The sequence below is a fragment of the Triticum dicoccoides genome, chromosome 6B (assembly GCF_002162155.2).
Source record: "Triticum dicoccoides isolate Atlit2015 ecotype Zavitan chromosome 6B, WEW_v2.0, whole genome shotgun sequence".
Taxonomy (NCBI): Eukaryota; Viridiplantae; Streptophyta; class Magnoliopsida; order Poales; family Poaceae; genus Triticum; species Triticum dicoccoides.
In genome coordinates, this window is record NC_041391.1 from 564,018,843 (window position 1) to 564,033,667 (window position 14,825).

The 14,825-nt window shown below is 45.3% G+C and overlaps 2 protein-coding genes and 1 non-coding gene across 3 annotated transcripts; 1 reads left to right on the forward strand and 2 right to left on the reverse strand.

The window, feature by feature from the left end:
- Positions 1-5,179: 5,179 nt before the first annotated feature.
- Positions 5,180-5,340, reverse strand: LOC119326832. The gene has a single exon (XR_005158199.1). It is a non-coding gene; the product is annotated as a U1 spliceosomal RNA (small nuclear RNA).
- A 4,263-nt stretch (positions 5,341-9,603) lies between these two features.
- LOC119325240 (early nodulin-like protein 1) lies at positions 9,604-10,735 on the reverse strand. Its single transcript, XM_037598985.1, has 2 exons — positions 10,434-10,735; positions 9,604-10,284 (listed from the first exon to the last, which is right to left on the reverse strand). The coding sequence occupies exons 1-2, from the start codon at positions 10,627-10,629 to the stop codon at positions 9,821-9,823; spliced, it is 660 nt and encodes a 219-aa protein (XP_037454882.1). The 5' UTR covers positions 10,630-10,735; the 3' UTR covers positions 9,604-9,820.
- Positions 10,736-11,006: 271 nt separating this feature from the next.
- Positions 11,007-13,783, forward strand: LOC119324427 (tRNA (guanine(9)-N1)-methyltransferase-like). The gene is made up of 3 exons (XM_037598215.1): positions 11,007-11,473; positions 12,266-12,625; positions 13,205-13,783. Exons 1-3 carry the CDS (start codon positions 11,072-11,074, stop codon positions 13,475-13,477), a joined length of 1,035 nt encoding a protein of 344 aa, XP_037454112.1. The 5' UTR covers positions 11,007-11,071; the 3' UTR covers positions 13,478-13,783.
- The last annotated feature ends 1,042 nt before the right edge of the window (positions 13,784-14,825 follow it).

The following is a 14,825-nucleotide window of genomic DNA, read 5'->3' on the forward strand; positions in this document are numbered from 1 at the left end:
AAAAGATGCAGCATATAGGAGAAAGAAGAATCTGGAAATCCCACCCACATTCAAAGGTAAATCCTTCTCTACTGTGGATAAAAATATTCTTGCTAACCAGATGAGTCAAATAAATTTAGTGATTGGGGGGGGGGTGATAATCAAAAGGACTTTACTATTGATGAGATGATAGAGGTAGAGAAAGAGAGGTGTTTGGTGTTTGCCAACAACAATCCTGAAATTGTGCTGCCTAATAACCTTGATTTTGACCCCAGTGATTTGGTTAGTACACCTAATGGTATGCCCCCTCTGGAACCAGTGGGCACTGCTGATGCTTCCAGGGAAACACCTATGGTGCTAACTAAAAGTAAGCCTTGTGGCTTGTCCCATCCTTTTAAAATTAATTAATGATAGGTCTTATTTGGAACATTAGGGGTTTAGGCCAGCATGGGAAGATTCAGTGCCTGTGTGATACTATTGCCAAATCTAATCCTGACTTTATTGGTTTTCAAGAGACTAAGAGAGAAATCATTTCTGAGGGTTTCCTCAAGTCTATAGATAAATTTGATAATTTTGTTTGGCATTTCTTGCCAGCTGATAATACTGCGGGTGGGATCCTTGTGGGTTTCAAAAAAAACTATTTTGAAGTGGTTGGTTTTATTAATCAAAAGTTTTCAATTGTTGCTACCATTAAAAACAAGTCTGATGGTTTCATCTGGCAGTTGGTGTTGGTTTATGGGTCTGCTTACCCTGAATTTAAGATGGATTTTATTACTGAATTACATGATACCTTGTCTAATGCTTCTTATCCAGTTATGATCTGTGGAGATTTTAACTTGGTTATGAATGATAAGGAGAAGAGTAGTGGTTTGGTTAATCAACAGACTGTTTTCTTATTTAACGATTGGATCAATAGGTGGGCATTGATGGATATTTCTATCTCCAATAGGGTGTTTACTTGGTCTAACAACCAGGTCTCCCCTGTTTTTGCTGTATTAGATAGAGTGTTCATTTCTGTGAACTGGGATATACACTTTCCTTTTTCTACGTTAGTTGTTGTCCCTAGGGTGGGGAGTGACCATACTCCCTTGGTCCTGGATACTGGTGCCAGAGCCCCAACCACCCCCAAACCGTTTAGGTTTGAGAAATGGTGGCTCTCACAACCAGACTTTCATCAAATGGTGGTGGAAGCATGGAATTCTATTTCTTCAGTCAAATCCTCTGCTGAGAATTGGTTGTGTAAAACCAAAAATCTTAGGAAAAAATTAAGGGGTGGAATATTAATAGGGAGGCTGCTCTTAAGAAAAAGAAGAAGGAACTCCTTCTGGAGTTTGATATATTAGATGTCATGTCTGAAACCCATCAACTATCTACTGCTGATTATGACAGGATGAGAGAGATTAAGAAAGAGCTGGATGAGTTGTGGAAGAAAGAGGAGACTGCCCTTTGGCAGAGATGTAGAGATAGAAAGATCCTAGAGGGAGATAGGAATAATGCTTATTTTCATGCACTGGCTAATCACAGACACAGAAAAAAACCATCTTTCTGAGTTGAATAGTCCTAATGGTGTGGTCACTTCGACTAAAGAGATGCTTGAGGTGGCTACCTCTTTTTATAAAGAGTTATTTGCCTTTGAACCCAAACCTGGTATCCATTTGGATACTAACTTCTGGTCTGAGGATGAAATGGTGAGTGCTGATGAGAGAGAATATCTGGAGAGACCTTTTTTTGAGGATGAAATTAAGCAAGCTGTGATGAGTTCATATGCTAGTGGTGCCCCTGGCCCTGATGGTCTGTCATTTTTATTTTACCAAAACTTTTGGGACTTGATTAAGAAAGATTTTATGTGGATGGTTAGTGATTTTGAAAGAGGTATCCTTGATATATATAAGCTCAACCATGCCATTATTACTCTTATCCCCAAAATCCCTATGGCTAAAGACATGAAGAATTTCAGGCCCATTAGCCTCAGTAACTGTGCTGTTAAGATTTTTTCTAAAGCTATGACCACTAGGGCCTCTCCCCTATGTGACAGACTAATTTCCTCTAATCAGACTGCGTTTATCAAAGGGAGGTTCATTTTGGAAAGTGTGGTTATGGCTCATGAAGTCATTCATGAGGTTCATAGATCTGGGACTGCTGGTTTGGTTCTTAAGTTAGATTATGAGAAAGCCTATGATAGAGTGAGCTGGGATTTTCTAAAAGAGATGCTTCTATCTAGAGGATTTGGTAATAAATGGGTGGATTGGGTGATCTCCACCATTCATCAAAGCACCTTCCAAGTTAGGATCAATGATTCTAATGGTCCCCAATTCTCTGGAGGGAAGGGCTTTAAACAGGGTGACCCTCACTCACCCCTTCTTTTTAATTTGGTGGCTGATGTGTTTTCAAAAATGCTTCAAAAAGCTACAAGTATTGGTTTAATTCGTGGGCTTCTGCCACAGGCCTTCCCGGGTGGTGTGGTCAACCTGCAATATGCTGATGACACCATCTTACTTTTAGAGAATTCGCTGGAATATGCAAAAAAATTGAAGTGGATTCTTTCATGCTTTGAACATCTGTCTGGTTTGAAAATTAATGTCCATAAGAGTGATTTGCATGCTATTAATATCTCTGAACAGCTGTCTAATGAATTTGCCCAAGTTTTTTGCTGCCAGATGGGGGATTTCCCCTTTAAATATTTAGGTGTCCCCCTTCACTTTAAAAAGTTGAGGAGGGAGGACATTCAACCCATTATTGATAGGATTATTAAGAACATCTCGGGCTGGTTGGGGAGATTTCTATCTTACAGAGGGAAATTGATTTTGCTTACCACTTGCATTGCTAGTATTCCTGCTTATCTTATGTCTATTATGAAATTTCCCAAATGGGCAGTTGATATGATTACTTCTCAAATGTCTCATTTCTTTTGGGATAACATGGGGGATTCTCATAAATACCATCTTGCTAATTGGGGGCTGATCTCTAGGAAAAAGGAGTTTGGTGGCTTGGGGGTACCCAATCTTAGAGAATTTAACATGGCTCTCTTGGCATCTTGGGGAAAAAGATTTTATGATGAGAGGGACAGTGATTGGAAGAAAGTGCTGAAGTATAAATATAATACCACTTGTCCTAATTTTTTTAATACTAGGGTGGTTCTTGGTTCTCCATTTATGAAAAGTTTATCTTGGGCCCTTGCAGCTGCTAAGAACTTCTATAGATGGGTTCCTGGGGATGGGAATAGCATTGCCTTCTGGCATGACATTTGGGCAGGAGATTGCTCTTTGAAAACTGCATTTTGGGATCTTTACAGTATTTGCCAACAACAGGAGTCTACCCTGGCCCAGGTCTGGGTGGATGGTGAGCTACGGTTAACATTTAGGAGGTGTGTCACAGAAAATACATTAGTTAGATGGGAGGAACTCACTGAGATTGTTAAGACTGTTTGTTTGTCTGACTCTCCAGATCAACCTCTCTGGATGTTAGATTCTTCTAACGAATACTCTGTCAAGTCCTTTTACAAGCTAATTAACTTTGGAGGGATTCCTTCTGTCATTAAAGATGACATATGGAAGATCAAAGTGCCACCAAATATACATGTCTTTCTCTGGCTGGTTTATTATAACAAGAGTCTAACCAGAGATAATTTAGCTAAGGGTAGGCATGTTGAGGACATGTCCTGTGTCTTTTGCTGTGAACCTGAATCTATTCAGCATCTGTTTTTTGACTGTATTGTTGCTGAATCTGTCTGGAGCTTAATTGCTGATATCTTTGTGATTGATGTTCCTAACTCTTTCGATCAATTAACTTCCTTCTGGAAGAGAAGGAAACATTGTGAAGCCTTGAATATTGTTTCTGCTGCTGTCTTGTGGAGCTTATGGCGTCTTCGGAATGATTTTGTTTTCCAGGGGCGAAGATGGCGAAGTATGAGGTGTGTCTTGGACCTGTTGGGGGCGACGATCAAGAAATGGAAGGTGTTATGCTCAGAAACTCAGGGTGCACTACTTCTCCGATGCTTAAGGCTTTTGGACCACCGAAGAGGGGAATTGCTTAGGATTGCGTGGAGATCTTAGTGCTCTTTCTCAGTATGGCGTTGCTGGAGCTGTAGTCGCTGTTACTTGTGTTTGAACTATCCTTGAGCTTGTAATAGGGCAGTCCTTAAAACCCTTTCTATCTGCGGCAGCTACTCTCTGTCGTCGAGCGTTGTTTAACAGTCCGTGCCTGGTTGTTTTGCCTTGGCTTTTTATAAAAGTTGGGGTGGGGGAAACCCCTTTTCGTCAAAAAAAAAGCCTAAAAAGTTCAGTAAATAAACAATTTGCACATGGGCTAATGCTACGGTTAAGTACTGGAAGAAGCTCCCTCTTTATGCTATCACCTTCCCAGATCGGAGGTGATTGCCTCAGTGTAGACGAGGACGAGACCCGGATAAGAGGTGCCGTTGCCGCCTCGCTCGCCGCGTCGGCTGATTTTGGTCTGGTCTATTTACAGAACTTTGTGAAATGCATGCTGTCGTTATTACTCAGATTTTGCAGCTTGCACGGGATAATCATAATCTTTTTCAGATAAGAAACCAGGAAAAGTACAGAAAGCACATTTACAGTCAAACTAGTTCAATTTTTTCTCCTCGTAGTTTGACGAATCGTGTCGATCTAAACCTGTCTCTTTCACAAAGGGAAAAACCGAATGCTGTATGAAAGGGAACAGGTGCTGCTAAAAGAAGCAGTATGTTGAACAGAAGAAATCTTTGGCGTCAACTTTCGGTGCCATGTTTTTCTTCCTAGTAAGCCCGGGTTCTTTTTCTAGTATATAAGCAATCTGATGTGAACTGTAGTTGTTCTTCAGACTTCAGAGATTGACGCCGTGCAGTCAAATTTTGGACAGTTGGACTGAGCAATTCACCTCTCCCATCTCATTACCAGTATGATCTTTCACCTCTACCATATCATTACCAGTATGCTTGCTCTTAGTGCAGTTCAGCAAGTTCAGATTTCAGTGCATACTGGTCATACTCAAGGATAGAAACAAACCCAAGGATCAAACTCCCAAACAGAATGTGCGAACCTTAAACACCCACTGTAAATAGAAACAAGCCCAAGGCCACTCACAGTTTCAGACTACGAATCATTCTGCAAATCAGCCAAGGTCACCAACACATAAAAAAGTTTCAGAGCAGAGACTAAGAACCAAATCACAAAGACCAAAACTTAAAATTGATATTTGGCAAGGGCCGCGCGAACGCGTACCCCCTCTATCACAAATTATGACGTCCACTCTCCCTCAAAGGGGAGATGGTAAGCCAATGCACCCACAAAGTGCAATGTGGGCCACTAGCTTAGGCCATGGCTCTTCTTGATCAGCCATAGACCCCGTCCAGGTAAGTATGTTTCAAGGTTGCCCTATGCTCTGCTTTTATAGGTTCCGCTGCCTCTCCTCCCTCCTTGGCCGGGCGATGTTGTACTAAACAAAAGTATGCCTCGCCTGGTGTCTGCTGCAGCTTCCCGGGACGAGGAATTCGAATAGGAAGGACAGCGTGTATGGGCCTCTTGGTACCAACCGGGCTGTTTTTTATGGGTTGGACTGGAAGCCCATGCACCAGATGTATGGAGTCTGAAGCTGGCCCGTCAGATCGACATCAACGTGGAAGAAACCGTGCGAGTAATCCCACGTTCAAATGCTCAAAAAAAGAAAAAGAGCAATCACACGTTCAAAGGCACAAAGATGTGACAAAAACCCTCAGAAGCTGAAGTTTGGACAAATTCTTTTACTGACCACACTTCTTTAGCCAAGGAGGAATTAACATAGTGCCCATTTTTTAACTCAAAAATAAACAGATGGATCTCTTCGATTCTTGGTGCTACTGTTGGTAGCAAAAGAACAATGCCGTTCAACAACGGCGGAGCTATGTACAGCTCTGGGGTGGCTGTGGCCCCCCAGCTTTGTACCAAGCAGTGAAGAATTTTCTTGAGGAAGGGCTTAGATGCGATATTTTTTAGCATTTTGCACCCTCAAACGCTCATATTTTAGGCTTGGGTCCCCCAGCTGTTTGTACCTAGCTCCGCCACTGCCGTTCAAATCAGGCAGCGACAATACTTGTTGGTCGGTACAAACACTGAAGGTGCTAGCATGATGTTTTTACATCTTACGTTTAAGGCCCTAAAAATATATGCATGTAATCACCTTAGATGTAAAAAAATAAGGCATAAAAATGGCATTGGTGACCTAGCAAATTGTTTTTTTAGGGAAGACCTAGCAAATTGTTGTCAACAGTTGTTATAATTAGTGGCAAACAAGAATGCAGTTTGGCTTCCAGCCCATAGTTGAATGCGGTATGGCTTCTCGAGTCCACAAGTTGGCTCAAAAATGATGTGACACGGATCCATCTCAGAAATTTATGTTAGTATGATTCCTTCAGGTTCTGTAGTAGCTCAACACGTAAGCAGTCAAATTCAGTGTACCATCATATCTTATTGTAGTACTACTATTAGATAGAGAATCCGTAAGCATTAATTTAAATAAAGAGTTCACTTTAAAAAACAGATTTGTGACCAGATCACAGTATTCAGCTTCAACATAAGAAAAATGCACGTTCCTGTTTGTGACGCGGTAGTTCTACTGACACAGCACATACTGAATTTGAGTTATTTGCAAATCAGTTTCAAACAACTTGCATGAAGTTTTAAATTAGCACCTGATCAGTTAGATGGGCTAAAAGTTTTAGGAGTAAGTCTGGTTTCGGTAATTCAAAGAAACTTTGGTGGTGCTTGATCTACAGAATTTGAAGAAATGGTCAGATGATGTAGGAGAACTGACCAGATCATGTTGATAAGAAAAGAAAAAAAATCTCAACTGGTACAAAGAAAAGATTAAAAAAACACATCCTTAATATGATGAGTGGAAATTTTTGTTTTACAAAAATGCTCAAAATGGTAGCAGCTTCTATAAATAAGCTTGCCACAGCAAACATAGTTCTTTAGAAATGCAAAAGAACAATGAGCTGCGTATTACTGACATGGAGAGAAGCAGTACATTCTCAAAGGACAGTAGCTTTGGCACCGAGCAGAGTCATCTGATCATACAGTAATTACCGGTCTACTAACCTGTGCATTCTACACAGGTTGTTCGTGCAACCACCAGAAATTGCCAGCAAAATGAGATCCAAAAAAATTGATGGCATCATATATCCACCACTTGCGTAGTGAACTAGTGATACAGATTGTTTATATTATAAATCATGTATGTTGATCACCTATCCTGAGAGGGAGGGCAGAGTATCATTAGGATGCAGCGAAACAGGAAACCAACTCTTCTGTTTTTGCAAATCTACAGAAGGCTCACCAGTCCTTGGCTAAGATCATGTCCAGATGGAGCCAGTGATTCATGCCGTTTGTTAATAACTAACTAAAAGGTGTTGATTGATACATCCCCACGTACCCCGGGGCCAGAGATGATGAAGATCAACTGATCATGTCGAAGATTGACTGCGGTGAGGGCATTGTAGCACTCAACAATTAACATATGGGCTGCCAGCGGAGTAGTAAGCCCGTTTTTACAATGGAGAAACCATGCAGTTGTGCATATGAGCTTGCTCGTAAAATATACCCGGACAGAGGGAGTAAGAATTTAAGTGCAGAAAGCAAAAAAAAATAATCATTTGCAACATTATTCTCTGGGCAGTTCCTTGTGCATATTGTAGTAAAATGTATAGTAGATTCCAAACCGCCATCCCACAAGAGAATTTCTGGTGGATTCACACCATGTGCTTCATCTAGAAGTACAATTATTTTTCACAGAAACACTATATTACTATTACTATTTCAGAGAAGTCAAGACTAATTACGGATAAATATACTGGAAACCCCCGCGGGGAGGGGGGTAGTGGCGGAGCCAGAAAAACTGGATTAGGGGGGCCAAGTGATGTCAAAAGAGGCTGGGAGGACCAAACTATAGGAAAAAGATTTTTAGCAACAAATAGTGACTATTTTCTCCCTGTTCATAAGTAAAAGTAAAATTAGCAGCAATCCTTGAGGGGGCTTTCCTTGCTCACACTCCCTGTCTCCGTCATTGTTTCCACCGGGCCCGCCTGGTAGCTGCGCCCAGTTTGGGGCTAGGTGGTGGAGTCGCTGGATCACATGCCTTTTTTTGGCATCCTCGGAGTAGTGCGTGGAATAGCGAGCAAACGCGCACCTTCCGTGCACACCGTGCCTTTTCCTAGGCTCAGGCCAAGAAGATGGAGCAACGGCTGCGGCAACGGCTGCGAGATGTAGGAGGTGGTGGACGTATGACAAAGCACTGAGCCTGAGCCGATGATGACGCAGTGGTGGAGCGATCGTTGTGAGCGTAGGTGGTGTTGGATGGAAGGCGAAACACTGAACCCGAGCCGCTGACAACGCCCGACACAGATGAAGGCAATGAAGAAACTTGAAGGGGTTGGGTGTGGATCACCAGCGCCAGAGAGGGGGGATTAGAGGGAAGACCAGGGCGACAAGGGTAGGGAGAGACACCGAGGTGGTGCAACATCGACACCGGCCATGGGGTGGGAGCCAGCGGTTCAGCTGATGCCGACCAGCGGGTCGTTGAGGTGACGCGCGGATATGTCGATGAAAAGGGAGAACGCCATGACAAGAAAGGAAGAAGGTGACGGGAAGATATGACATCCCATAGACTTGCGAGGTGCACGTTACCTCCTCTATTCCGCGCATTGACCACTGAATAGGAGGACTCGTATGCGAGTAGCGGAGCGATATGCAAAAGGTCCTTCTAGTTTCATTCCACGAAGTGCGAGAGAGATGGCACTGGACAAGACATGGCTTTGTGTCAACTAAAGTTTATAGTAACAGAGCAAGGGTTTTTTATAGAACCATGTAAAAATAATACTGTATAAATTTAGGTGATGAATGTGCTTAAAAAGACCAAATAGATGAGAATATATTTTCAAGGAATGCTGCAAAGTAACTGTCGGGGGAAAGGCAGTGGTACAGGGGAGGGGTGTAACACCCCCATCAAACCCACTGGTTACTGCCCGTTGCGTCTGGGATCTAGGTCAACACTAGTTTTTGCTGCAAACTTTCATCCTCACTCGTGCGTATCGGGAATCAACTTCTCGGTCGACCACCCATTCTTAAATTGCTCGAAGTCAAACACACTTAATTTTGATGTTTTTTTTTCTTCGAATGGGCTCCTAAAAAAAGGTGAGTAGTCTATCTTCCTTCGTGCCGAGGAAGAAGACAATGAGTCATTCGGCCAAAAGTTCACATAAATTCAAAAATTTACAGAGGGAATAGTTTGGTAACTGGTATGTTGGCTCTACGTTGGTATGTTGGTTCTTACTAGTTACCTATGTCGTTTCGGGAGGCACAGGGCCTTTGCTATAGCTTCTGAATGAACAAGTTCATGTCGGTAAGTCTACACATGGAGCAAAATAACTAACACAAAACATTCTAAGAGCAACTATACCACCCCTACAAGATGGTGGCTGAATCATCGCGATAATAGTGGAAATGCTGGAATACTCTGACTTCTTGGAAGCAGTCAACCACACCAAATTTGTGGGCGACTAGCTCGACATACCATTTCGATTGGCAAAATGCACCGTGAGAAGATCTCCTACCGATTGCTGCTGATCGACAGGAACACAGGGACGGTAAATGAACATCACAAGGCGAAGTTTATTTCCATTTTATTTGACTGGATCGAATGGATTACATGACACCAAGGTCTCGCCTGAGTTGAGTAATTCACCTAAGACTCCATAACCGATGTTCCTCCCTACCATTACCTATAGATCTCAAGACTGACATTAATCCCTACACCGATGACACAGACCTAACGATCGGTAGCCTACAGTAACCTCTTCTAAGTAAGATCACGCCAACGCGATCATGGCGACGACACCGGCGACAAGCCCCGTGACAATGGAGAGCGCCCGCCTGGACGCGCCACCGGGCTCGGTCGACGGGCTGGGTCCGAAACCGGTCGTCGGGGTGGATCCGCCAGAACTGGACCCGTACGACGGGGACTCCGGGGCAGAGACCGCCCTGCTGGGACTGGGGCTGGGGCTGTGGCTGGGCGCGCGGCCGCCGACGCCGACGGAGGGCGGTTTGGCCGGAGCGGCGGCCAGCGTGGAGTGCCCGGCGACGCTGGCGATCATCCGCTGGCCCGCCTCGCAGTGCCCCGGCACGCCGCTGACGAAGAAGAAGAAGCCCGTCCGGTCGAACTTGAACTTGGTGTCGCCGTCCGCGAACCGGGTCAGGGGGGTCACCGTGCTGCACATCTTGTAGTCGTCGTGGTTCACCAGCAGCACCGAGTCCTTGGCCGCGTACTTGAAATCTGCACGCCGGCCGGCCGCCATGAATCAAGAACGCGAAGTGAGTCGTGTACCAAATTAATCAACCAAGAATGCACGCTTTGCGATAATCAAGAAGAGCGCTATGCATGGGGTTGGATCTGGAATTCTGGATGCGACGGTAACTGCTTACCCAGGACGTCGCCTACTTGGAAGCGGTTCTTCTTGGCCCAGTGGTTGTACGTCTCGGTGCCGTTGCCGGCCGGCACCGCCCACCCCCTCCCGTCGCCGACGCTGTACACCGCGGGCTCCGACGACGCCGGCGACACCGAGGCCGCTAGGAGAATGCAGCAGCAAGCAGCAGCAGCGAGGACGACGACGCTGGCCATTGGCGTGCACTGGAGAAGGATCAGTAAGGGCACTGGTGTGTAGTGTAGTGGTGTTGGTGTGAGATCTACCGATGGTGGCAGTGGCCTTTTATACCGAGGATCCGGGAGCGAGTGGCGCCGGCGAAACGGAGGTCAGTTGCCTAACGTGCAGGAGGAGAGAGCGGGGGTCGTTGCTGCACAACGGGAGGAAGCCGTTGGGCTGTCCGGTCTCCGCTGCATGGCGATAGGAGGCGTTCGCTTCTGCGACGAGTCGCGGATTGAATACGTAAGCCTCGTTAGGAAGCGTAGTTTCTGAAAGTACGTCAGTACGTCAACGAGCGTCTGTTTACGGTAAGTACTCATTTGTGCCTACCCTCCACCAGATTCCACGGAGAAACCAAACCCCTCTCCGAACCCAGGACTACTCCCTCGGCGGCGGCGGCGGCGGCGGCGGCGCGTTGAGATGGCTGACGGCACGGAGAGCGAGCAGGCCGCGGTCGTGGGAGACGGTAACCATCCTCAGCTGTCTAAGAGCGCGAAGAAGAAGCTGCTGAAGCAGGAGCGGCAGGCGGCGCGGAAGGCCGAGCGGAAGGCGGGGGAGAAGGAGCGCCGGCGCGCCGACATAGAGCGGCGGAGGCGCGAGTGGGAGGAGTCTCTGGCCGCGGCGCCGTCGCAGGAGGCGCGCGAAGCGATGCTGGCGGCGCGCAGGGAGACGCGGCTCGAGCGGGTGGGAAAGCGCGTGGAGGAGCGGGGAGCGCGCGCCGAGAGGCTCCGGCGCGCCGCCGAGGGTGGGCAGAAGGTGGTGCTCGACCTCGAGTTCGCCGACCTCATGCGGCCCAACGAGATTCACAGCCTCACGCAGCAGGTGAATTCCCCTTGTCCTTCTTGTTGCCTTCCTCGCTATGTTTTGTGCTCACAGTAAGTAACATTGATGATCAGAGACTCATAGTAAGGTAATTGAAAGGGGATTATGCGATTCTTGACGATTTAAACTAGCTCGTATGCACGGGGAGAGTCTCTGGCCTTGTTGCTGTAATTGGCGAACTGGAAGTGCTAGTTAGATTAACATTAGACGCTAATGTTGTACTCCCTCCGTTCCTAAATATTTGTATTTTCGAAGATTTCAAATGGACTACCACATACAAATGTATATAGACATATTTTAGAGTGTAGATTCATTCATTGTGCTCCGAATGTAGTCAATTGTTGAAATCTTTGGAAAGACATACATTTAGAAACGGAGGGAGTATTTGTTCAATATTCAGATAAGCTCCTTCGTTGTTGTAGTGAAAGCTTGAGTAGTCCCTTTCATTATAATTAATAATTGGCTTAATTGTGAATGCATGTGAAATATAATTTGTGACATGGCCTATTTCTCGGTTTGCATCTCAAGAACTTACCAGTTTGTGTAGTGTTGCTGTCTATATTGTTAATCATGGGTGTGAAATACCCAATTCTTTCTCTTCTATCTGAAACATCCAGAGCAATGTAAAATGCACTGGTATTAGCATCTGCAAAGCTAATAAAAATGAGAGTACCATTTCCGATACTGTGTACTTAGGTAATATCTAAATGCCTATGTCTACCAAGATACTTTACACCTTCATGAATGTTTATCTGAGTAAACATCCGAACTGTGAACTAATGCAAGTTACAGATTATGTACTGCTATGCAGTGAACGGAAGATCAGCAACTCCGGCTCATCTATGGTTGACAGGTTGCAGCGGAGAAATGGGGACCCAGGTTCAAAGGATACCTGGCTTTGATAAGTGGATCATAGAAAAAGAGGCCAAGTCTTACCTTGAAGCATTTGCAGACTGTAAAGAAAATCTTGTGTATCTTACAGCGGATGCTGAGACTGTCCTTGATGAACTAGACATGTCAAAAATATATATCATTGGTGGTCTAGTGGATCGGAACAGATGGAAAGGCATAACACAGAAAAAGGCAGTTGATCAGGGCATTCAGTCTGCCAAACTCCCCATTGGAAGTTATTTAAAGATGTCAAGTTCTCAGGTGCGCATATGCATGCTCCTCTGTTTTTGTTTTTTTTTGCATTACAAGTTAGCTTGCGCAGTTAATATTATATATATTTTGTTGCCTCTGTGGCATCAAATTTGTTATTGTGTTTGTATTTCAAAATATACCTCGGGTATGTCTCTGTGACTAAGATGCCTAGATGTTGTTATGATGTCTTTTTTCAAATAATATGGACAGCTTTGGGATCATATCATCATTTCTAACATGTTAGAAGAACCTGAAGAGCATTTTATGAAGGAGAAGTATACCACACATGTTTTTGCTGATTTTCTAGAGAGTACTGTTTTCACATTCTAATGCAGAAACCGGAGAGCCTTTATAATTATGTTGCTGCTTATTTTAAACTACTACTCCGTCCATTCCATAATTCTTGTCGTGGTTTTTGTTCAAACAAGAACTATGGAACGGAGGGAGTACAAAACAAGTTGTCAACTGTTGATCGTTCTTACAGTCAATTAAGTGTTCGAGAATGTGTTAGTCTTGGCTTTGGAGGACTTTGGGGAGCTATACTAAGAATCTAAAATTATTGACTCTCCATGTGTATTGATCATGTAGGTTCTTACAGTCAACCAAGTGTTTGAGATAATGCAAAAGTTTGTGGAAACAAAGGACTGGAAGACGGCATTCTTTCATGTGATCCCACCGAGGAAACGAGGAGAAGCTGGAGCAGCAAATGATGATGATGCACCTGAAGGGGCTGCAAACGGAGATCTTGACAAGTGTTTAGAAGAGGAGGTTGATGATGATGACGATGATGGTGATGGGGATGAAGAAGCCGATGTTGCTAACAAAAGACATTGTGTTAGAAGTGAAAATGGGAAATCTTAGAATCACTCTTTTGGTGCAGTGGTGGAATCGACTCCTGGATAGGTTATTATCTCCGGGGAAGAGCAGAGGGAAAGAACAATCTACTCTGCCCACGACTGAAATATGAGTCATCTCCAAGTGTATCATTACTATTAACTTTGCGGAACTGCTTTGTTTACCTAGGTTTACTTGTTTGGAGTACTCTGAGGTGTCGTAGTGTTTTTGGTTTTGTTATATCTGAACTACACCCTGTACTTTGGTACGGCCGGAGGAAGCAACGCGCTATAGTATAACAGCACAGATAAATAGAGTGCTTCTGTTCATATCTTTGATGGTTTTCTCTTGGAATTCAGAAAACACATGTATTTTCATAGACAACACAGGCATGTATCTGCTTTAGAAACACAGAGCGTGCCTACATACAGATTGCTGCGTTCGTTACAAACCATGGTTTTGCGTCACACGGACAGGAGACGGACTCGCCGTTCGTCCGATCAGGCCCACGCGTCGGCCACCCAACGCGACATCCGGGTCTTCTAAATGCCGGTGTGTGTGAGGCGGGGGGACCCATCCGTAACCACTCTGCTCCCCGTCGCCAACTGGCAAAACCCTAGTCCACCGTCCACCGCCGGCCCAATTTTGTGGAAGTGGACCCCGGACAGCACAAGGACGAGGACTCTCCTCCGCCACGCGGCACCCTTCACAGTGACGTCGACGGGGCTGTGTCGCCCGTGCACGACCATATGTACGCATGTACGTTCCAGTCACGACGTGTTAGAGGTACTGGAAGGCGGTCATCCCAGTGCCTTGACCAGACGTGCAACTGCCCAACGGCTGGTATTTGAGCCCAGAAATGGTTTCAGTGCCGGTCGTTGTGGCCTCCAGTTGCAGGCGCGGTGGAGATCCACCGCCATCACGATCTACTGTCCGATGATCTGCGCCACGACTCAACGTTTGCCGAGGACTCATCCCACTGGGATACATGGTTTGACGACGAGCACGACCAGCGCTCCGGTCGTGCTTCGCCGCTCGTGCGCGTGTGTGTGCTCCAGTGCCATCACACGAGCCGCCCGTGATGAAGGAGAAGGAGGCCGAGGACGACCAGGCCCTCAAGACCTCTGAGTTGGCCGAGCTCGCGCACTGGTCTGACCTGCCACTGTCGCTCCACTCATTGGCGGTCGTGGTCACTGCATCGGCGTGGCCATACCCATGATCACCTCAGTCTCATCGACCTCGTCGGCGGTGAGGGTGAGGACAAGGACGGCGAGCAGTAGATCTAGGTTCTTTAAGTTATGTTTTTTAGTTCAATTAATGTAATGAACAGACTTTTTGACGGCAATTTATATTTTTATTTTGAAAAAAATGTTGG

Coding starts and splice junctions, on each gene's coding strand:
- LOC119325240 (XM_037598985.1), bottom strand. CDS start 10,629: ATGGCCAGCGTCGTCGTCCTCGCTGCTGCTGCTTGCTGCTGCATTCTC. Junction 10,285..10,433: donor CCAAGTAGGCGACGTCCTGG/GTAAGCAGTTAC, acceptor GCCGGCGTGCAG/ATTTCAAGTACGCGGCCAAG.
- LOC119324427 (XM_037598215.1), top strand. CDS start 11,072: ATGGCTGACGGCACGGAGAGCGAGCAGGCCGCGGTCGTGGGAGACGGT. Junction 11,474..12,265: donor TTCACAGCCTCACGCAGCAG/GTGAATTCCCCT, acceptor TGCAAGTTACAG/ATTATGTACTGCTATGCAGT. Junction 12,626..13,204: donor TAAAGATGTCAAGTTCTCAG/GTGCGCATATGC, acceptor TTGATCATGTAG/GTTCTTACAGTCAACCAAGT.